General features: G+C 39.8%; 1 protein-coding gene across 1 annotated transcript in view; it reads right to left on the minus strand.

Moving 5' to 3' along the window:
- Window positions 1-886: 886 nt before the first annotated feature.
- The window catches only part of Bcat (Branched chain amino acid transaminase), a gene marked incomplete at its 5' end in the record, with an annotated part of 78,735 nt that continues 55,479 nt past the window's right edge, over window positions 887-24,142 (minus strand). Inside the window, one exon of the mRNA XM_070098513.1 lies at window positions 887-1,071. Within this exon, the coding sequence (XP_069954614.1) occupies window positions 908-1,071 (164 nt within the window). The remainder of the gene's footprint in view (window positions 1,072-24,142) is intronic.

Raw genomic sequence — 24,142 nt, forward strand, 5'->3', positions numbered from 1 at the left:
ATAATAGAGGCTCTCTTTGTACTGCAACCCATTATTGTAAATACATAATCTTACTATACTACTTGCAAAGAAATAAATAAATTTGAAATTTGAAAATCATTACTGCTAGTTACATTAAAAAAAAAAAAACACAGTGCCAACTTCTGCTGAATGAGCAGAAGCAGGTGCCAGTGAATGTTTCCATTACATTGATGTTTTTAGTTAAAAAAAAAAATGGATAAATGAGGCTGTTATATTTCCATGAAGTGGAGAAACAATACTATATGGTCTCTGTGGTCCTTCAATAATTTCTTTTTGTTTTAATTGTAATACAGGTGCCCTTCAACTTATGATGGTTCAACTTACAATATTTGACTTTATGATGGTGTAAAAGCAATTACATGTACTTTGGAGATGAAACTTAAGATAATTACCCAGCATGATGGCAACAAGTCAATAACTTGTATTCATTTATTTGCTTTTCACCACTGGTATTTAGTTACAGTACTTATTTGTTTACTTATTCAGTGACAGTAGCTATTAGCATATACAGTGGTACCTCAAATTTTGAACAGCTCCCAACTTGAACAATTATGTAAGTGTATTTTTGGGGTTCTGAAATGGACTAATCTAATTTACATTATTCCTTATGGGAACAAATTCGTTTGGTAGCGGCACTTGAACAGCCTTCTGGAATGAGTTATGGCTGAAATTTGAGGTACCACTGTATTCATATTTGACTTAAGATACTTTTGACTTGTGATGGGTTAGTCAGAATGTAACCCCATCGTAAGTCGAGGAGCACCTGTACAATAAAACCAAAGTCAGATTTCCTGGAATATAACTGTAATGTTAAATAAGGTTCAGCTGTGTGTGTGTATTTGCACCAGAATCATGATGAAATCTTTTGCAATAATATATGTAACTCTTAACATACCTTCCCTTCACTTTTTGCTTGAATGATCTCATCCATAGTTATATCCCTCTCTGATACTGTGAACTCTTGCCACTGTCGTGCCAAGGACAATATTGAATCTCTTATCACGCCAGGAAGAATTAAGCCATCAAGAGGTGGTGTCACAAGTTCTTTTTCTGAAAAGTAATTTATGTGAACTGAATATAATGTCATACCCATATTACAGTACATTTATTAGGAATAATAATACTAAGTGTCAAATATAGTCTTAAAAATAATTGTATTCAACATAACTTACAAGTTTTCCATTAAAAAGGTAATATTCATTCAGGACATCATTCTTTCAACACACTGGTCATATCCCACCTAGACAAGGTGACCCAAAAAGAAAAAAAAAGTTTATTTTTAAAGTTACTAATTAAATATAATAATTCTGCTTGTAGAGTTAATAAAAAATACTAATATAGGGAAATGTGTAGGAGTTAGAACCACCATCTGAGACTGTTATGCATGATTTTACTTAATGTGAAACACTAAAAATATTTTGTGAATCATTCAACACAAACTGTATGAGGCTTGATCCTATGACCTCTGATGAATGATGTTTCGGAAGGGTAGGGGATGTGTAGACCAAGTGTTTACATTGAAGCATATCAGTGAACTATAGATAAGGATAACGAAGTTTTCATTGCATTTATGGATTTAGAAAAGGCTTAAGATAGGGTGGCTAGGAGAGCATTATTATAATCATACCCAAGCCCTATACCCCCAAGGATCATATAGCTGGATAGAGCAATGTGGCAGATGCTGCAAGTGTATGGAATAAGTGTTAGGTTACTTAAAGCAGTTAAGAGATTTTATGAGGATAGTGAGGACCAGGTTAGGGTATGTAGGAGAGAGGAAGATTTTTCCAGTAAAAGTAGGCCTGCATGATGCCACCATGGTGGTTTTACATTTACAGATAGGCACAATGTGAGAACTGACTTCCATTTTCGTTTTACCTATCCTAATTGACTGTCATGTCTACCAGCGAGTGTGTATTGTCACCATTCTAATGCCCTTACTTTATCTAACTTCCTTGTTGACAACCCCACCTTTGACATAGACTCCCTCTTTGACTTTTTGTCAGCAACAGCTTTATTACACTGACTTTGATTATACTTTTCCTTTAACACACTTCACCATTCTCACTACCTCTGGCATACTCTTCACCTTCATTGGTCTCTGATAAAGAATATTGCATTTTTAGCACATCCTACCCTGCAATGCTTTATGCTCCTTGTGGGTTTAGCACTTACTTTTGGTTGTAATAATAATATAGATGGGTACATAAAAACTCCAATAAGAATCCCAACCTCCTCCTCAATGGGATATACCAGTTGCGAGTTTCCCCATAAGAAATAATGGAAATCAAATTAATCCGTGCAAGACACCCCAAAGTATGAAAAAATTTTTTTTACCACATGAAATATTAATTTTAATGCACACAAACTGAAAAAGACATGCACAGTTACATGACACTTACTTTTATTGAAGATCTGGTGATGATTGATGGGATGGGAGGAGGAGAGAGTCTTAGTGTTTAGAAGGGGAATCCCCTTCCATTAAGACTTGAGGTGTCAAGTCCTTTTCTGGGGTTACTTCCCTTCTTCTTTTAATGCCACTAGGACCAGCTTCAGAGTCACTGGACTTCTGTCGCACAACATATCTGTCCATAGAGGCCTGTACCTCCCGTTCCTTTATGACTTTCCTAAAGTGGTTCACAACATTGTCAGTGTAATAGTCACCAGCACAGCTTGCAATAGCTGTGTTAGGGTGATTGTCATCAAAAAAGGTTTGCACTTTAAGCCACATTGCACACATTTCCTTAATCTTTGAAGTAGGCAACTTCTTCAATTTCTCTCTCCCCTCTTCCGAAGCAGTTTCCTCAGGTGTGGCCTAGTGTTGATGAAGATGATCTAGCAGCTCATCAGTGGTTAGTTCTTCATTGTCTTCCTCCACCAACTCTTCCACATCATCCCCACTAACCTCCAACCCCAAGGACTTTCCCAATGCCACAATGGATTCCTCAACTGGCATAGGATTCCCAGGGTTAGCCTCAAACCCTTCAAAATCCCTTTTGTCTACACATTCTGGCCACAGTTTCTTCCAAGCAGAGTTCAAGGTCCTCTTAGTCACTCCCTCCCAAGCCTTACCTATAAGGTTTACACAATAGAGGATATTAAAATGATCTCTCCAAAACTCTCTTAAGAGTCAATTGAGTTTCTGAGGTCACTACAAAGCACCTTTCAAACATAGCTTTTGTGTACAGTTTTTTGAAGTTTGCAATAACCTGCTGGTCCATGGGCTGCAGGAGAGGAGTGGTATTAGGAGGCAAAAACTTCACCTTAATGAACCTCATGTCCCCACAAAGTCTGCCACGTCTGTAGGATGACCAGGGGCATTGTCTAACACCAGGAGGCACTTAAGGTCTAATTTCTTTTCAGTTAGGTAATTTTTCACATTGGGGGCAAATGCTTGGTGTAACCAGTCATAGAAAAAGTCCCTAGTGACCCATGCCTTACTGTTTGCCCTCCACAGCACACACAAATTAGCCTTGAGGATATTCTTTTGCCTGAACACTCTGGGAGTTTCAGAGTGATACACTAATAAAGGCTTCACTTTGCAATCACCACTAGCATTGGAACACATGAGAAGAGTAAGCCTGTCTTTCATAGGCTTATGTCCTGGGAGTGCCTTTTGCTCCTGAGTAATGTAGGTCCTGCTTGGCATTTTCTTCCAAAACAGGCCTGTTTCATCACAATTAAACACTTGTTCGGGTTTCAGTCCTTCACTGTCTATGTAGTCCTTGAATTCCTGCACATATTTTTCAGCTGCTTTGTGGTCCAAACTGGCAGCCTCACCATGCCTTATCACACTATGTATGCCACTACGCTTCTTAAATCTCTCAAACCAACCTTTGCTGGCCTTAAATTCACTCACATCATCACTAGTTGCAGGCATTTTTTTAATTAAATCCTCATGCAACTTCCTAGCCTTTTCACTTATGATCACTTGAGAGATATCTCCTGCTATCTGTTTTTCATTTATCCACACCAATAAGAGTCTCTCAACATCTTCTATCACTTGCGATCTCTGTTTCGAAAACACAGTTGAACCTTTGGCAAGAACAGCTTCCTTGACTGCCGTTTTCTTGGACACAATAGTAGCGATGGTTGATTGGGGTTTACTATACAACCTGGCCAGCTCGGAGACACTCACTCCACTTTCATACTTAGCAATGATCTCTTTCTTCATCTCTATAGTAATTCTCACCCTTATTCCTGTAGGGTTGGCACTAGAAGCTGTCTTGGGGCCCATGGTCACTTATTTTGCAGATAAAATCACCAAAAACACTGTAATAATACGAAATGTTCCGATTGTATGCTTGGATGTTACCGCGGAGGCTGGCTGGTAAACAATGCCACTGGCGGAACATGTGAAGCTGGCTCAGGCCGCACATTAGACGCGTCTTGGATGAATAGCGCTGAGCGGGTTTTTTAGCAGTATGCGAGGCAAAATCTTAGCGATAAAATGTATCGGTATGTGGATTTAACGTTATGTGATGCCAACGGTATGCGGGGGTCCACTGTACTGTATCTTTGATAGTATGCCCACTGTCTTAGAGATTTTCTTAGAAATTTGTTGTATGTGTGTCTGGAATTTGAGGCTACTGTCAAGGTGGATTCCTAGGAATTTTCCCTCTGCAAGTCTTGTGATGGGTGATCTATTTAGCGTTATGTTAAATGGAACATTTGCAGCTGCTTCCAAACTGAATGAAATAGGTTTTGTCAGTATTGAGGGTAAGCTTATTTGTCATCATCCAGGTAGATATTTTCTGCAATTCAGCATTAACAGTGTTAGCCAGTATGACTGGGTTTGGGTGAGAGAAGACGTAAGTTGTGTTTCTCCAAATAACATGGGTTTGAGTAGCTGTGATGCATTTGGTAGGTCACTGATGTAAATGAGAAAGAGGAGTGGGCCAAGGACACTTCCTTGTGGGACACCAACTGTGATTGGCTGAGTTGAGGAGTTTGCACCATTTGTGTACACATATTGGCTTCTGTTACTAAGGTATGACTTTAGGTAGTTGAGGGAGTGACCTCTTATACCAAAGTGTGTTAATTTAATGTGCAGCAAATCATGGTCAACTGCATCAAAAGCTTTACGTAAGTCAATGAAGATTCCCGGCGGGACTTCTTTCTTCTCGAGAGTGGTGTATATTAGTTCTAGCATGTGCATAATAGTATCATTTGTGCTTTTATTAGTCCTGAATCCAAACTGATGGATTTAGTATGTTGTGTGAGACGAGGTAGGAATAGATCTGTCTATGAATTAATTTTTCAAAGATTTTAGAGAGCAGAGGTAGGTCAGATATTGGTCTATAGTTATTCATGTCAGTTTGATCACCACCTTTGTGGATCGGGGTGACCCTCGCTATTTTGAGAATTGCTGGGAAGATGGAGGATTCAATGGATTTGTTAGTGTTGCAATAATTGGTGACAGTCTTGAGATTTTTTTTGTACATAAAAGGTGGTAAGTTATTTATGTCCCCTACCTTGTTTTAAAGGGTGCTGATGAGTGAGACTTCTATTGGGTTGGTTGGAGCTAGGAATAGTGTACATGTATTAGGGTAGGTACCTGTGAGGTAGTCTGATGAACGGGTGTTTGAGCTTGGGATTTTGTTCACTAGATTCTTTCCTATGGTGGAGAAGAAAACATTGAGTCTGTTTGCTGTTTCAATTGGTGGGAGTAGGGGTTCATCTGATTTTGTTAATTTGATTGTTTTGTTTTTGGATATCTTTTTAGTTCCTAGAATTTCAGATAGGGTTTTCCAGGTCTTTTTCATATCACCTTTTATGTTATGTAATCTGTTTTCATAATACAGTTTTTTTGACCTTCTTATCAGACTGGCAAGGGTAATGTTTAGAATGGTCTCTAGTTATTTGACTCATTCTCTAATGTTTTTCATATAGGTGCTTTGTGTTAATGGATTTAAGGATGCTGGGTGTTAGCCAGGGACTGTTCAGTCTCTTAGCTGTGATCTGTTTAGTTTTTTAGGGCAATGCTTGTTATGTAGGTAGTGTTTTTTTTTTAGAAAATTATTAATACATTCATTTGTATCTGTATATGTTTCAAGCTCGTTATGCCAGTCAACGTTATTCATAGCTGTTATAAAGTTATTAACAGCTGTCTCGAAGGCAACTTTAGTAGTGTCTTGGGGCAATTTACCTAGGTTGGTTATGGGAAAGGTAGGGTAGTGGTCTGTGGTGTTGTCTGTGATTATGCCTGATTTTAAAGGGGATAGTGTGTTAGTCCAGATGTGGTCTAATAAGGAGATACTAGTCTCGGAGATTCTTGTAGGCTTTGCTATTGTTGGTAGCAACAAGCAGCTGCTCATAGTGTTTGTGAATTCGATTACTTGTGGGTCCTGGTCATTTAGTAGATTTATGTTGAAATCTCCTGTGAGCAGCAAGTGGTCTTTGTTCATATGTGCATCAGTTATCATGTTTTTAACTTTTCACTAAAATGGTAAATGTTTGACTGTGGTACTCAGTAGATGTTTATCACTGTGACGGGTTTTTGTAGGTCTTTTGATTTAAATTTAGCTACGATATATTCTCCGTGTTCATCCCTTGTGCAAGAATTATTTATAGATTCAAGCTGATCTGAGTAGTATATAGCTGTTCCACCCCCTTGCTGTTCTGTCCTACAGTTGTGAATGGCTGTGTATCCAGGAATGGATACACAGCCATTCACCACCTGTACAAGAAACAACTCCACCTGCCTACTTGGAGACAAAGCCAGAGTCTGTACCAGAAACCCAAGATTATGATTTCGACCTAGATGCTCTCCTTTACTGAACCAATCATTCAGCACCTTCAGAGACACCATGATCTACATCCACTGAACTACATCCACTAAAGAAGACCATCAAATATATGAGGATATTTTCATGAATTGAAAAGTTTATTTAAATTTTAAAGAAAGTAATATTATTTTTTTAACCCTTTGACTGTTTACGTCGTATATATATGTCTTATGCACCACTGTTTCTGACGTATTTATACGTGTAAATTCTAACAGCTTCAAATTAAGCAGGAGAAAGCTGGTAGGCCCACATGTGAGAGAATGGGTCTGTGTGGTCAGTGTGCACCACATAAAAAAAATCCTGCAGCACGCAGTGCATAATGAGAAAAAAAAAACTGACTTTTTTTTTTTTTTGGATTAAAACGCCGACTTTGAGGTGTATTTTCTTATAGTATTTATCGTTGTATTCCTGTTTTCATGGTCTCAGGTGATAAAATGGAAAACATATTATAGAAAAAGAGATGATTTTCATTACTTTCATGATGAAAACGACCTTGAAATTGAGCTCAAAATAGCGGAAAGGTTCGATTTTTACCAATGTTCAGGAGTAAGCAAATTACACCACACGTCCAATACACGTCAATTGGGGAGTCTAATATTCTTTCACTAGTGCACTGATATTATTTATATCATTTTTACAATAATGCAGTAGTCTGCATAACAGTAAATTTTGTATTTTGTTTGTATGAATAAAAAATCAATATAGAAAGCAATAGTAATATAAAAGGGGCCTAGAGATGTGACTAATGAACAGAGGATATGTTATTTTAGTGCTAAGAATGTCTACATTGTTTATTCTGGACCCTATTTTGAAATTGGCATCTTTTTTAATTTGCATGAAATTGGCCAAATTGCCAATTTCTGACCACTTTATTGGGTAGTTCAAATCGGCAGGTGAAATTGCTGACCTAGAAAATGTACAGAGAACCTTCACGGCGCGTATAACGGAGATAAAACACCTCAATTACTGGGAGCGCTTGAAGTTCCTGAACCTGTACTCCCTGGAATGGAGGCAGGAGAGATACGTGATTATATACACCTGGAAAATCCTAGAGGGACTAGTACCGAACTTGCACACAAAAATCACTCACAACGAAAGCAAAAGACTTGGCAGATGATGCAACATCCCCCCAATGAAAAGCAGGGGTGTCACTAGCACGTTAAGAGACCATACAATAAGTGTCAGGGGCCCGAGACTGTTCAACTGCCTCCCAGCATACATAAGTGAGATTACCAATAGACACCTGGCTGTCTTCAAGCTGGCACTGGACAAGCACCTAAAGTCGGTACCTGACCAGCCGGGCTGTGGCTCGTATGTTGGATTGCGTGTAGCCAGCAGTAACAGCCTGGTTGATCAGGCTCTGATCCACCAGGAGGCCTGGTCACAGACTGGGCTGCGGGGGCGTTGATCCCCGGAACTCTCTCCAGGTAAACTCCAGGTAAATGGGCGGTTTCTTGTACTCAACTGATAGAAAAAGTGGAGTTCTAAAGAAATAGCTATGAGTTTGGTCAACTGGAACAACGGAATTGGCCAAAAACAGGGCTCAAAATCGGAGAAATTGCAGATGCGTACATGTCGTCGAGACCGCTAACTTTGCGGGAGCGTAATTCCGTGAGTTTTCGACTGAATTTCGTACTTTTGGTGTCATTACCATTGGGAAAAGTTTCTCTATCATTTCATAAGAAAAAATAATTTTTTTTTTCCAAAACTTTTGCGACATAGAATGATAGTTTCAGAAAGGGGCTTGCGACAGTCAAAGGGTTAAGTGAAAGGACTGATTTTAGTTGAGGTGATACTATAATAATTATATATTGGAGACTGACTGTGTGAATAGTCCAGTTTAAGTGCTTTAAAAATAATAATGGCAATATTGGTAAGTATAGTGAGGCATAGTAGTGATGAGGGTAATGAAAGATAATAATGATGGGTACAACACAAATGGCAATCATTATGTCCATGATGAATTTGAAAGTGTAGAGTGATGAGATTATAATAGTAGATTAAAATAAGTAATTATGAAATACGTACAGGGATTATGCTATCTCTTATTATGGCACAAGTTTGACAATATAATATTGCACTGGTTATCAGTTCTATAATAATAGTTTATAATAGTAAGTAAGTAATGGTATCAAATCAAATGAAGTTTATTCTCTATAAAGATTACAATGCAGGGTTTACATATTATATAAAACTAATTACAGAGAGGGCCACTATCACACCTAGCATGACTAGGCATTTTGGGCAGACTAAGATTAATTCAAAATTCTATATTGGTACAGATTAAGGAGCATGTTGGTATTAAGGCTAAGTAACTGCATTTCAGTTCATAAATTTAGCAGTGTGAATGGCTTTGTTTTGGTACAATACATAGTTTCTATTGAAGAGTTACAGAGACTAGTGTTTCCCTACTAGACCACATCTGGACCAACACCATATCCCCTTTAAAATCAGGCATAATCACAGATAATACCACAGACCACTACCCTACCTTCCTCATAACAAATCTTGGCAAATTACCCCAAGACACTACTAAATTCACTTTCAGACTTCACAATGAGGCAGCCATTAATAACTTCACAGCAGCAGTGACAAACACTGACTGGCACACTGAGCTAGAAATCTATACCGATAGAGTGGAACCTCAAAAATCAAACATAACACATATCGAACGTTTCAAAAATAGGAACATTTTTTCGGACAAACTGTGTCCCTATTATCGAACGCGCTCCTATTTTCGGACCGCTGGGTACGGAACCTGTCTGCCGTCCACTCTGTCTGCGCCCCTGCGCAGGCGCCGTGAGCAGTCTAGCTTCATTTATGCTTGAGTGAACACTAACCTACGCTCTCATTCACGCATTTTACGATTATTTCGTTGTGTTTAGTGCTTGTGGGACTGTGAAATAAGCTGCCATGGGCCCAAAGAAACTTGCTAGTGGTACCCCTGTGGTAAAGAAAGTGAGAAACACCATAGATGTGAAGAAGGAAATAATACAAATCATACCCCGGCCAGGATTGAACCCGCGGTCAGAGAGTCTCAAAACTCCAGATCGTTGCGTTAGCCACTAGACCAGCTAGCCACAATAAGATTCGTCCAACTAGGTATATTTCTACACCATAGGAAGGTTAGCACAGGCACCACTGTGACCACAAATGCAAGTTTTTACAGACGAATCTCCAGCTAGCGTGGCCGTGACGAACTCTAGCTCAAGTCCCCTCACTGCCATCAACATGTCTCAAAACTCCAGACCGTCGCGTTAGCCACTAGACCAGCTATCCACAATAAGATTCATCCAACTAGGTATATTTCTACACCATAGGAAGGTTAGCACAGGCACCACTGTGACCACAAATGCAAGTGAGGGGACTTCAGCTAGAGTTCATCATGGCCACGCTAGCTGGAGATTTGTCTGTAAAAACTTGCATTTGTGGTCACAGTGGTGCCTGTGCTAACCTTCCTATGGTGTAGAAATATACCTAGTTGGACGAATCTTATTGTGGCTAGCTGGTCTAGTGGCTAACACGACGGTCTGGAGTTTTGAGACTCTCTGACCGCGGGTTCAATTCCGGCTGGGGTATGGTTTGTTTGCAATCATGTCATTACGATTTCGTGAGTCAAGGAAATAATACAGAAGTATGAGAGTGGTGTGAGACTTGTTGAGCTTGCCAGGATGTATGGGAAAAACAAGTCGACCATCGGTTCTATCCTGTCAAAGAAAGAACAAATCAAGGAAGCTGATGTTGCAAAAGGTGTTAACCCTTTGAGGGTTTTGGTCGTACTAGTACGTCTTACGCGTAGGGGTTTTTGTTGTACTAGTACGCATAAATTCTAGCGGCCTCAAATCTCGCAGGAAAAGGCTGATAAGCCTAGATGTGAGAGAATGGGTCTGTGTGGTGGGTGTGTGCAGTAGGAAAAAAATCTGGGACCCAGTGGTGCATTGTGGGAATGCCATCATAGTACACAATTTCCACCGTGCCCTGCGGTAAGAAGTTCCTCACTCCTCGGCGAATTGGGACACTTTTGTTCCCCAGTAACAGTTCTAATACAGATGGAAGTGACAGTGAAGATGAGTTTCAAGGTTCTGGTGAGGTTTTGACCGAAACTAATGACCATAATATGGGTAATAGTGAGGAAAACCCAGACAACCCACAGCCTTCCACCTCTGGTGCTGGGCCGTCGTTCAATTGTACCAGAATCAAAGAGGAAACTCCTATTTTCCAAAATCCCAGACTCAGATGTGAGCATTGGTGATGATAATGATAGTGATTATGAACTACAAGCTCTTCAAACTTGTTCCAAGAATGGAGGAGGAGGAAGAGGCAGAGGAGGAGGAGGCAGAGGAGGAGGAGGCAAGAGGAGGAGGAGGCAAGAGGAGGAGGAGGAGGCAAGAGGAGGAGGAGGCAGAGGAGGAGGAGGAGGAGGAGGAGGAGGAGGAGGAGGAGGAGGAGGAGGAGGAGGAGGAGGAAGAAGAAGAGGAGGAGGAGGAGGAAGAAGAGGAGGAGGAGGAGGAAGAGGAGGAGGAGGAGGAGGAAGAAGAAGAATACGTAATGACAACAATAATACATAATAATAATACATAATAATAATAATACATAATAATAATAATACATAATAATAATAATAGGTAATAATAATAATATGTAATAATAAATGTTCACCCATGACAGTAACAAGATAAGGGGAGATAACATCTGATAAGTGCTGACGTTTGATGAGGGTAAATGAGGGTAGAGCTGATGCCAAAAGATGAGATGAACATCGCCCTCCCTTTGTTTTTGCTGGTATACTAACATTTCTGTCTGTCTATTTGCCTGTCTGTCAAGCTCCCTGTCTATCCATCTAGCTCTCTGTCTCAGAGAGCCACAAGACTGCGTCATCACTTTTACTCACATCTTCAAGCAGAGTATAGCACTTTGTCTGGGTTTCTTGGGTTATCCTAGGTAATTTATACTATGTATACTTGTATTTATGTGTACCTGTGAGACAGAGATAGACAGACAGATAGAATGAGGGAGAAAGATAATTAGATAAAATGGAGGAGGGGAAGCAGCATCCGACCCCATTGTTTTGACAGGCCGGAGGGGGAAAGAGTAATGAGCCAATATGTCACTTTGACAGCTGCAGACTCCTTGTAATTTACACTATGGACGAGGAGGAGGAAGAGTAGGGGGAAGAGGAAGAAGAGGAGGAGGAGGAAGAGGAGGAGGAGGAAGAGGAAGAGTAGGAGGAAGAGGAATAAGAGGAAGAGGAGGAGGAAGAGGAATAGTAGGAGGAAGATTAGGGGGAAGAGGAGGAAGAGGAAGAAGAGGAGGAGGAGGAAGAGGAGGAGGAGGAAGAGGAAGAGTAGGAGGAAGAGTAGGGGGAAGAGGAGGAAGAGTAGGGGGAAGAGGAGGAAGAGGAAGAAGAGGAGGAGGAGGGTGGAACACTAGTACACTGGTACTGGTACACTAACATTTCTGTCTGTCTATTTGTCTGTCTGTCAAGCTCCCTGTCTATCTGTCTATCCGTCTAGCTCTCTGTCTCAGAGAGCCACAAGACTGTGTCATCACTTTTACTCACATCTTCAAGCAGATTATAGCACTTTGTCTGGATTTCTTGGGTTATCCTAGGTAATTTATACTATGTATACTTGTATTTATGTGTACCTGTGAGACAGAGATAGACAGACAGATAGAAAGAGAGAGACAGATTGAAAGAGATAGAATGAGGGAGAAAGATAAAACACCATTGTGTATGACACCATGTTTCAGAGTTCCACAAGCTGCAGAACTAATAGGAATATGTTCAGTGACTGTATATTGGTATATATATTATAGAACAATAATAATAAACAATGTTTTGTATTGTTTGTTTTTGTAAACAAGTTTTGTAAACAATATATTGATAATTATGTTTGTGTGCTTATTGTGTTGTATACAACGAGTGTATATATGTACATTGCACCTTACTTTGGTCTCATAGGCCACATAAGTTATGTGAAAAAATAAAATAGTGAAAAAAACAACAAACCTTCAAATACAAGTAAACTAAAGTTTACTGGGTGAGCGGCAGTCGCCGCTGTTGCCATACGCGGCTCATTTTATGCAAACTTCATGCATCCATATCTCCGTAAGTATTGATGTTAAATTTTTTTTGTTTATCCTATAATGTTTAGAAAAAAAACTCTATTTTTTCATAAGAAAAAATAATTTTTTTTTTTTTTTGAAATTTGGCCGACCCTGAGAACGAGTTTTGGAGAGGGCCTGTCGACCCTCAAAGGGTTAATATAGGGAGTGGATGAGGTGCCTTCTTCAAAGATTAAGGAGATTTGTGCCAAGTGGAATGATGTCCAAATGTTTGTGCAGAAGTACCACCCTGAGCAAGCTGAAACAAGCCATCTTTGCAACAAGTTCAGTGACAGAACCATGTCCCATTTTAAGGAAATGTTAAAGAGGCGCCAGAAATAGAGGACTGTGGACAGTTATTTTGTGAGACACGGGTCCAGTGACTCTCAAGCTGGTCCTAGTGGCATTAAAAGACAGAGAAGGGAAGTAACCCCAGAAAGGGCTTTACCTGAAGTCCTCATGGAGGGGGATTCTCCTTCCAAACACTAACCCCAACTCCCCCTCTCCTCCTCCCTATCTTCCAGATGCCATCACCAATCTTCAATAAAGGTAAGTAAAAATGTTATTTTATATGTATTACTATACATAATTAAAAACTATAGTATTTGTTGTATGTAAAACTGTAATTAATCTCTATAAAATGCATTTTTTGTGTGAATATTTTTGCGTTTCTGGAACGGATTAATTGTATTTCCATTATTTCTTATGGGAAATATTGCTTCGAATTTCAGACTTTTCGAATTTAGAATTAGCTCCTGGAACGGATTAAGTTCGATTTTTGAGGTTCCTATGGAAAATTTTTTAGGATGTTACCTGTATGTACCTCAACATTACATGCATACAAGTAATCTCATTGGGAGACAACCATATTGTTTACTGTAGTCACCCCGTGTAGACATGTGAGAAAACTTAACCACCCCTGGTCACGGCAGGTGGTTCCTTCGACCCTCACAATCTTATCCATATCTATCCGAGACCAGTATAAACTGGATAGCACCCACAAGTACGGCGCTACTAATTAATTGTGGACTGTATAGATTATATTAGTTTAACTGAATGAAGGGGGGGGGGGGTAGGTTACACTTGGATATATCCATCAAGGAAAAACACTTGTACATAATCCCACCACTTACCAGATATTCTCTGGTGGTCACTTGATGTAGCTGGATCACCCATAACCTATCCAATTACAACATACCTAACTGGCCAGTATCAGTCTGCTATAACTAGAAGGGTTACTTAACTGTGAGTGATTGATACTCCTTATTTCCTCCATTCACCATCTCATTTCGATGTCCTGCTGCACCGACACGGTTCTTATTCCAGCAGGACGAGGTATCCGTTGGTTTGTCCCGGTTTAGAAGTCATGACTCAATAAAACTTCACTATCCTCGGGACGGGAACAACGTGGTCCAACATGTTCACTCGGAGCAAGGCAACTTATTTCACTTCACGCATTCTCTTAACTTTGTGTTATTATCATTAATTACATTACAGTTCACAAGATGATTTAATGTCTCATAATTATTATACACATTAGAGGTCACTCCATTAAGATCTGAGACCGATGAGTGAGGATTAACTCACGAGTATGTTAACCCGGGACACACTCCATGGCGACGCGCCAGTCACCCCCGGTCCTACCATTATTCACTCATTTTACCACCTTTTTACGGTGGTCCCATAAATCACGTTCCCTCAGTCTTCACCAGGAACAGTTACGACACTTCCTATTATGAAGTGAGGCCTATATTAGTCCTTAGGCCGCCGTGAATGCCAATTTCCTGGTCCCATGTTTTCACAGCCTCCTCACTACATTCAAAACACTCCCGCCTCACCCATGCCCCGAGTCGACCTCTCTCCCCACACATCCGTGCAGGCGCAGGGGGAACACTGTTGGTTCTATTCAAATTTCAAATACATTTTGACTCAAATCAACACATTAAACACCTATTAGGCACTATAGCTTCGGAAAATTAAATATTTTCCACAGTTCCATTGTATTGATGAATGTATTAATAATTTTCTAAAAAAGACCCAGTACCTCTACAACAAGCACTGCCTTAAAAAAACTAAACAGATGACAGCTACGAGACTGAACAGTCCCTGGCTAACACCCAGCATCCTCAAATCCATAAATACAAAGCACCTATACGAAAAACAGTACAGAATGGGTCACATAACCAGAGACCAAACAAAACGTTACTCGTCAGTCCTAACCAGCCCAAATTGGTAATAAATAAACAAAATAAATAAATAAAAAAGAAGGGTTAAAAAATTATATTATGGGAACAGATTATCCAACTTATGAGGTGATATAAAAAATACCTGGAAAACCCTATCAGAAATTCTAGGAACAAAAAAGATATCACGAAATAGTGAAATTGAATTAACAAAACCAGATGAACCCCAACTCCCACCAATTGAAACAGCAAACAGACTCAATGATTTCTTTTCCACTATAGGAAAAAAACCTAGCCAATAAAATGCCAAGCTCAGATACCCCACCCAATGGCTACCTCACTGGTAACTACCCGAACACAATGTTCCTAGCTCCAACTAATCCAACTGAAGTCTCCCTTATTATCAACAAACTAAAAAACAAGACAGGAGATTTAAATACCTTACCACCCTTTATGTACAAAAAAGCGTCAGCGTCACAAGTGCTATCACCAATCATTGCAACACTCTTTAACAAATCCATTGAATCCTCTGCCTTCCCTATGGTTCTCAAAATAACAAGGGTCACCCCGATCCATAAAGGAGGAGACCAAACAGACTTGAATAACTATAGGCCAATATCCAACTTACACCCTCTCTCTAAAATCTTCGAAAAATTATTCATAAGTGAATCTATTCCTACCTCATCTCCCACAACATACTCAACCCCTGTCAATTTGGGTTCAGGCCTAATAAAAATACTAATGATGCTATTGTACACATGCTAGAACACACATACACTGCAATAAAGAAAAAAAGAAGTCCCACTGGGGATCTTCATTGACTTATGTAAAGCTTTTGATACAGTTGACCATGACTTGCTCCACATAAAATTGTTGCACTATGGTATAAGAGGGCACTCCCTCAACTACCTAAAGTCATACCTCAGCAACAGAAGCCAATATGTGTACACAAATGGGGCAAACTCTTCTGCACAGCCAATTACAGTTGGTGTTCCACAGGGAAGTGTCGTAGCCCTCTTCTCTTTCTCATATATATAAATGACCTACCAAATGCATCGCAACTACTCAAACCCATACTATTTACAGATAACACTACATACGTCTTCTCTCACCCGAGCCCAGTCACGCTAGCCAATACTGTAAATACCGAATTACAGAAAATATCTACCTGGATGAGGACTAACAAACTCACTCTAAACATTGACAAAACATACTTCATTCAGTTTGGTAACAGAGCTACAGATGTCCCTCTTAACATAATGATAAATGGATCACCTATCACAAAACTCACAGAGGGAAAATTCTTAGGAATCCACCTTGATAATAGACTCAAATTTCAAAAACATATACAACAAATTTCCAAAAAAATTTCCAAGACTGTAGGCATACTATTGAAGATACGGTACTATGTTCCACAGTCAGCCCTCCTGGCCCTATATCACTCACTTATTTACCCCTATCTCACCTATGGAATTTGCGCATGGGGCTCAACAACAATAAACCATCTCAGACCACTAATTACCCAACAAAAGGCTGCAGTCAGAATGATAACAAATTCCCGCTACATGCAGCACATTCCACCAATATTCAAAACTTACTCACCATACAAAACATCCATACTTATTACTGCACCTACTACATACATAGAACACTTAACTCTGATATAAACCCTCCCCTCAAACGTCTCCTTACCAACCTCAACAGAACATATGACCATAACACAAGGCACAGATCACTCTTTGATGTTCCTCGTGTCCATCTCACGCTATGCAAAAACTCAATGCACATAAAAGGCCCTAAAATCTGGAATTCATTACCTGTGAATATAAAAGAAACACTCTGTTTGTAAATTCAAGTCTCTTCTCAAAAATCACTTACTCACCCACAATTAAATAAATACTGAATAATTGTATCTCATAAATTGTATCTCATAAATGTTTGTCATTATTGTATCTCATAAATGTCTAACCTGTGACCCAATCAAACTTCGTTATTTTTTAATTACATTACCTAACAGAATACTCCATTCTACTGAATGCTCAGCAACACAGTAAATGACCATATGACCTGTCTTTGTAATACTCATTTGTGCTAAATTGTTATCTGTTTACAATAATGTTTTTACCACTGAATATATCATTGCTTAGTTAATCTTAAGTTAATTTTAAGCCTGCCCATAATGCTCTGCATACAAGGGGCTTTGGCATGTTGCACTTTAATAACTGTATTCCTTTGTACTTCTCTGTATCATGTTCAAATAAATAAATAAATATCAATCAATCAATCAAGTTTATTCTCTATAAGGATTACATTGCGGGGTTTACAGATTTTGGTTATTGTGTGGTTTACATGTAATAAAATACTAATTACAGAGGGGGCCACTAGGACACCTTGCATGGCTAGGCATTTCGGGCAAACTTAGATTAATTCTTAACCCTAAATTATTACCAATTATGGAGTAAGTTGACTAAATACTAGTTTGTGAGTTTAGCAATGTGAATGCTTTTGTTTTGGCACACTACATAGTTTCTATATTGGAGTATCACAGGCAAACTTATGACTAGTTAGGAATCATTATTTTAAGATTAAGATTCATATTTCTGTGCTTATAGTCAAATGGGTGAGTGAGTGAGTGTAAGTGTGAACCACCAGGTGGTTTTTATGTAGTTAGTTGACGGGGTGTATCAGGGAGATAAGATGTTTTCTAACGGTAGTTTTGAAGGTGATGAATGCGTCTGCAGTTCTAGAGTTTTCAGGTAGCGTGTTCAAGATTTTAGGGCCTTTGACATACATTGAATTTTTATAAAGGTTTAGTCGGACACGGGGAATGTCGCAGAGATGTTTGTGTCTGGTGTTATGCCTGTGGGTCCTGTCACAACTATCAAGAAAGCACTTTAGGTCAAGGTTAATATTGGAATTTAAGGTCATGTAGATGTAGATTGCACAGTAGTAAGTGTGGATGTTCTAAACAGGGAGTAAGTTTAGATCTATGAAGAGTGAGGGGGGGGGTGTTTCCAGGGATGGGATTTAGCGATTATTCTTACTGTGGCTTTTTGTTGGGTTATTATTGGCTTTAGGTGTGTTGCTGCAGTTGATCCCCAAGCACAAATAGCATAGGTGAGGTATGGATAAATGAGTGAATGGTATAGTGTGAGAAGGGCATTTTGCAGCACATAGTATCGTATCATGGAGAGGATCCCAACTGTTTTGGATACTTTTTTTGTTATGTGTTGGATATGGGTGCTGAAATTCAGGTTGTTGTCGAGGTATAGGCCTAGGAATTTGCCCTCATTATGTCTGGCAATTAGAGTGTTGTCAATCTTAATGTTAAGTTGTGCAACACCTGCTTTGCTACCAAACATAATATAGTAGGTTTTGTCAGTGTTAAGTTTAAGTTTATTGGCTGTCATCCAAGTCGATATTTTGAGAAGCTCCTCATTAACAATGGTGTTGAGGGTGGCAAGATTAGGGTGAGAGATGACATAAGTCGTGTCGTCAGCAAAGAGAATGGGTTTCAGGTGTTGGGATATGTTTGGAAGATCATTGATGTAAATGAGGAAGAGCAGGGGTCCAAGGACACTTCCCTGTGGAACTCCAGTATCAAGTGGCTGTGTTGATGATGCTGTGTCTTTAATGGTGACATACTGATACCTATTAGTAAGGTAGGATTTGAAATATGCAAGCGCATGGCCTCTTATACCATAATGGTCAAGTTTGTGGAGTAGGATGCCGTGGTCTACTGTGTCAAAAGCTTTTCTTGGGTCAATAAAAACTCCTAGCGGATATTCCTTATTTTCCAGTGCTGTGTAAAGCAGATCTAGTATTTTTACAATTGCATCATTAGTGCTTTTATTTTTCCTGAATCCAAATTGGCAGGGGCTGAGTATGTTTTGTGCCGTTATAAATGAATATAGTAGTTTCCTGTGCACGAGTTTCTCAAAGATTTTGGATAGCAATGGTAAGTTTGATATTGGCCTATAGTTGTTTACATCTGTAGGGCCACCACCTTTATGTATTGGTGTAACCCTTGCTGTCTTGAGTAGTTTCGGGAAGGTGCTAGTTTCTAGTGACTTGTTAAAAAGTAATGAAATAGCATGCGAAAGGACATGGGCCGCTCGCTTGTACAATAATGGTGGGACATTAGACAGATTCCCTGAGTTATTTTTAAGTGATTTTATAATCTCGGTGACTTTGGTGGGCTCAGTTGGTACAAGATAGAAGGAATTTGGGAAATTCCCATCTAGGTAGTCCCCAGCATGGGCGTTGGTACGTGGGATTTTACTGGCAAGATTAGATCCTATGGTTGAGAAGAAGTCGTTTATCTTGTTAGCTGTTTCAGTGGGATGCAGTGGTGTTTCATTAGGTTTAGTTAGGACAATATTCTTGTTTTTTTTCAGTTTGTGGGTGCCCAGAATCTGGGAGAATATTTTCCAGGCCTTTTTTATATCTCCTCTTGTGTCAGTGAATCTGCTGGAGTAGTACAGTTGTTTGGATTTCTTTATTACTTTGGTGAGAACTGATGAATGGTGTTTAAGAATATCTTTGTGTATTAAGCCCTGTCTATATTGCTTTTCATATTGGTGTTTCTTATCAATGGATTTCAGAATGCTGCTGGTTAGCTATGGGCAACCGAGCCATTTATTTGTGATCTGTTTCATTTTTATAGGACAATGTTTGTTGTATAGTCTGAGTAATTTGTTAAGAAAAATGTCTGTCTGTGATACTCCAACTGGAGTATCACAGGCAAACTTATGACTAGTTAAGATTCGTTAGGTAATAGTTGTATTACGTATTTCTGTTTATAGTCAAGTGAGTGAGTGTAGGTGCGAATTGTGGGGAATCACAGATATCAAGGGGAGGTCTAGGTTGTTTTTTGTGTGTGTATGATACAAGAGAATAGGCAGTTTTCATGTAGTTAGCTGACGGTGGGGTGTATCAGGGAGATGAGATGTTTCCTAACGGTAGTTTTGAAAGTGATGAATGTGTCTGCAGTTCTATAGTTTTCAGGCAGGGTGTTCCAGATTTTAGGCCCTTTTATGTACATTGAATTTTTGTATAGGGAATGTCATAGAGATGTTTGTGTCTGGTGTTATTCCTGTGGGTCCTGTCACAACTATCAAGAAAGTGTTTTAGGTCAGGGTTAATGTTGGAATTTAAGGTTCTGTAAATGTAGGTTGCATAGTAATAAGTGTGGATGTTCTAAACAGTGAGTAAGTTTAAATCTATGAAGAGTGGGGGGGGGGGGTGCCTGGGATTGGATTGCGTGATTATTCTTACTGCAGCTTTTTGTTGGGTTATTATTGGCTTTAGGTGTGTTGCTGCAGTTGATCCCCAAGCACAAATAGCGTAGGTTAGGCAGGGATAAATGAGCGAATGGTATAGTGTGAGAAGGGCAGATTGTGGCATGTAGTAATGTATCTTGGAGAGGATCCCAACCATTTTGGATACTTTTTTGCTATGTGTTGGATAGGGGCGCTGAAATTCAGGTTGCTGTCGAGGTGTAGGCCTAGGAATTTGCCCTCATTATGTCTGGCAATAAGAGTGTTGTCAGTCTTAATGTTAAGTTGTGCAACACTTGCTCTGTAACCAAACATAATATAGAAAGTTTTGTCAGTGTTAAGTGTAAGTTCATTGGCTGTTATCCAAGTAGATATTTTGAGTAGCTCATCATTAACAATGGTGTTGAGGGTGGCAAGATTTAAGTGGGAGATGACATAAGTCATGTCGTCAGCAAAGAGAATAGGTTTCAGGTGTTGCAATATGTTGGGAAGATCATTGATGTATAAGAGGAAGAGCAGGGAACCAAGGACACTTCCCTATGGTACTCCAGTATCAAGTGGCTGTCTTGATGAGGTTATGTCTTTAATGGTGACATATTGATACCTATTAGTAAGGTAGGACTTGAAATATGCAAGTGCATGGCCTCTTATACCATAATGGTCAAGTTTGAGGAGTAGGATGCCATGATCTACTGTGCCAAAAGCTTTTCTTACATCAATAAATGTCCTAATGGATATTCCTTATTTTCCAGTGCTGTGTAAAGCAGATCTAGCCTTTTTACAATTGCATCATTACCTGGAGTTTACCTGGAGAGAGTTCTGGGGGTCAACGCCCCCACGGCCCGGTCTGTGACCAGGCCTCATGGTGGATCAGAGCCTGATTAACCAGGCTGTTACTGCTGGCTGCACGCAATCCAATGTACGAGCCACAGCCTGGCTGGTCAGGTACCGACTTCAGGTGCCCGTCCATTGGCTGCTTGAAGACAGCCAGGGGTCTATTGGTAATCCCTCTTATGTATACTGGGAGGCAGTTGAACAGTCTTGGGCCCCTGACACTTATTATGTTGTCTCTTAACGTGCTAGTGACACCCCTGCTTTTCATTGGGGGGATGTTGCATCGTCTGCGAGTCTTTTGTTTTTGTAGTGGGTGATTTTCTTGTGCAAGTTCAGTACTAGTCCCTCTAAGATTTTCCAGGTGTATTTTTTATTATTATTATTAACACACTGGCCGATTCCCACCAAGACAGGGTGGCCCAAAAAAGAAAAAACTTTCACCATCATTCACTCCATCACTGTCTTGCCAGAAGGGTGCTTTACACTACAGTTTTTAAACTGCAACATTAACACCCCTCCTTCAGAGTGCAGGCACTGTACTTCCCATCTCCAGGACTCAAGTCCGGCCTGCCGGTTTCCCTGAATCCCTTCATAAATGTTACTTTGCTCACACTCCAACAGCACATCAAGTATTAACCCTTTGAGGGTTTTCGTCGTACTAGTACGTTTTACGCGTAGGGGTTTTTGACGTACTAGTACGCATAAATTCTAGCGGCCTCAAATCTAGTGGGAGAAAGCTGGTAGGCCTTCATATGAAAGAATGGGTCTATGTGGTCAGTGTGCACAGTCTAAAAAAAATCCTGCAGCACACAGTGCATAATGAGAAAAAAAAAACTTTGACCATTTTTTTGGAATAAATCAGCGACTTTGCAGTGTATTTTCGTATGGTATTTATTGGTGTATTCTAGTTTTCTTGGTCTCATTTTATAGAATGGAAGACATATTACAGAAATTGAGATGATTTTGGCTGGTTTTACAAAGAAAGGTGCCTTGAAATTGAGCTCAAAGTAGCAGAAATGTTCGATTTTTACCAAACTTCAAAAGTAAACAAATCGTGCCAAGCGTGCAATACACGTCAACTGGTGAGTCTAATATTCTTTCACAAGTGCACCAATAATATTTATACCATTTTTTACACTAATTCAGTAGTCTGCATAACAGTAAATCTTATATTTTTTGTGAGAATAAAAATTCAAAATGGAAAGCAAAAGAATATAAGAGGGGCCTTGAGACGTGACTAATGACTAGAGGAAATGTCATTTTAGTGCTAGGAATGTCTTTCTTGTTTATTCTGGACCCTATTTGGAAATTGGCATCTTTTGAAATTTGTGTGAAATTGGCAAAATTGCTAAATTCTGACCACTGTACTGGATAGTTGAATTTCATAAATGGGTGGTTTCTTGCACCCATTCGATAGAAAAAATGGAGTTCTAGCGAAATATTCACGTTTTTTGTCGACTAGTACAGCGAAATTGGCCGAAAATGGGGCTCAAAGTGGGCAAAATCGCCGATGCGTAAACATCGCCGAGACCGCTAACTTTGCGAGAGCATAATTTCGTAAGTTTTCTATCAAATTTCAAACTTTTGGTGTCTTTATGATCGGGAAAAGATTCTCTATCTTTTCATAAGAGAAAATAATTTTTTTTTTTTTTAAATTTGGCCGACCCTGAGAACGAGTTTCGGAGAGGGCCTGTCGACCCTCAAAGGGTTAAAAACCATTTGTCTCCATTAACTCCTATCAAACATGCTTACGCATGCCCACTGGAAGTCCAAGCCCCTCGCACACAAAACCTCCTTTACTCCCTCCCTCCAACCTTTCCTAGGCCGACCCCTACCCCGCCTTCCTTCCACTACAGACTGATACACTCTTGAAGTCATTCTGTTTCGCTCCATTCTCTCTACATGTCTGAACCACCTCAACAACCCTTCCTCAGCCCTCTGGACAACAGTTTTGGTAATCCTGCACCTCCTCCTAACTTCCAAACTACGAACTCTCTGCATTATATTCACACCACACATTGCCCTCAGCCATGACATCTCCACTGCCTCCAGCCTTCTCCTCGCTGCAACATTCATCACCCATGCTTCACACCCATATAAGAGCGTTGGTAAAACTATACTCTCATACATTCCCCTCATTGCCTCCAAGGACAAAGTTCTTTGTCTCCACAGGCTCCTAAGTGCACCACTCACCCTTCTCCCCTCATCAATTCTATGATTCACCTCATCTTTCATAGACCCATCCGCTGACACGTCCACTCCTAAATATCTGAATACATTCACCTCCTCCATACTCTCTCCCTCCAATCTGATATCCAATCTTTCATCACCTAATCTTTTTGTTATCCTCATAACCTTATTCTTTCCTGTATTCACTTTTAATTTTCTTCTTTTGCATACCCTACCAAACTCATCCACCAACCTCTGCAATTTCTCTTCATAATCTCCCAAGAGCACAGTGTCATCAGCAAAGAGCAACTGTGACAACTCCCACTTTATGTGTGATTCTTTATCTTTTAACTCCACGCCTCTTGCCAAGACCCTTGCATTTACTTCTCTTACAACCCCATCTATAAATATATTAAACAACCACGGTGACATCACACATCCTTGTCTAAGGACTACTTTTACTGGGAAATAATCTCCCTCTTTCCTACATACTCTAACTTGAGCCTCACTATCCTCGTAAAAACTCTTCACTGCTTTCAGTAACCTACCTCCTACACCATACACCTGCAACATCTGCCACATTGCCCCCCTATCCACCCTGTCATACGCCTTTTCCAAATCCATAAATGCCACAAAAACCTCTTTAGCCTTATCTAAATACTGTTCACTTATATGTTTCACTGTGAACACCTGGTCCACACACCCCCTACCTTTCCTAAAGCCTCCTTGTTCATCTGCTATCCTATTCCCTGTCTTACTCTTAATT

Source organism: Cherax quadricarinatus, chromosome 62, assembly GCF_038502225.1.
Source record: "Cherax quadricarinatus isolate ZL_2023a chromosome 62, ASM3850222v1, whole genome shotgun sequence".
NCBI classification, from domain to species: domain Eukaryota; kingdom Metazoa; phylum Arthropoda; class Malacostraca; order Decapoda; family Parastacidae; genus Cherax; species Cherax quadricarinatus.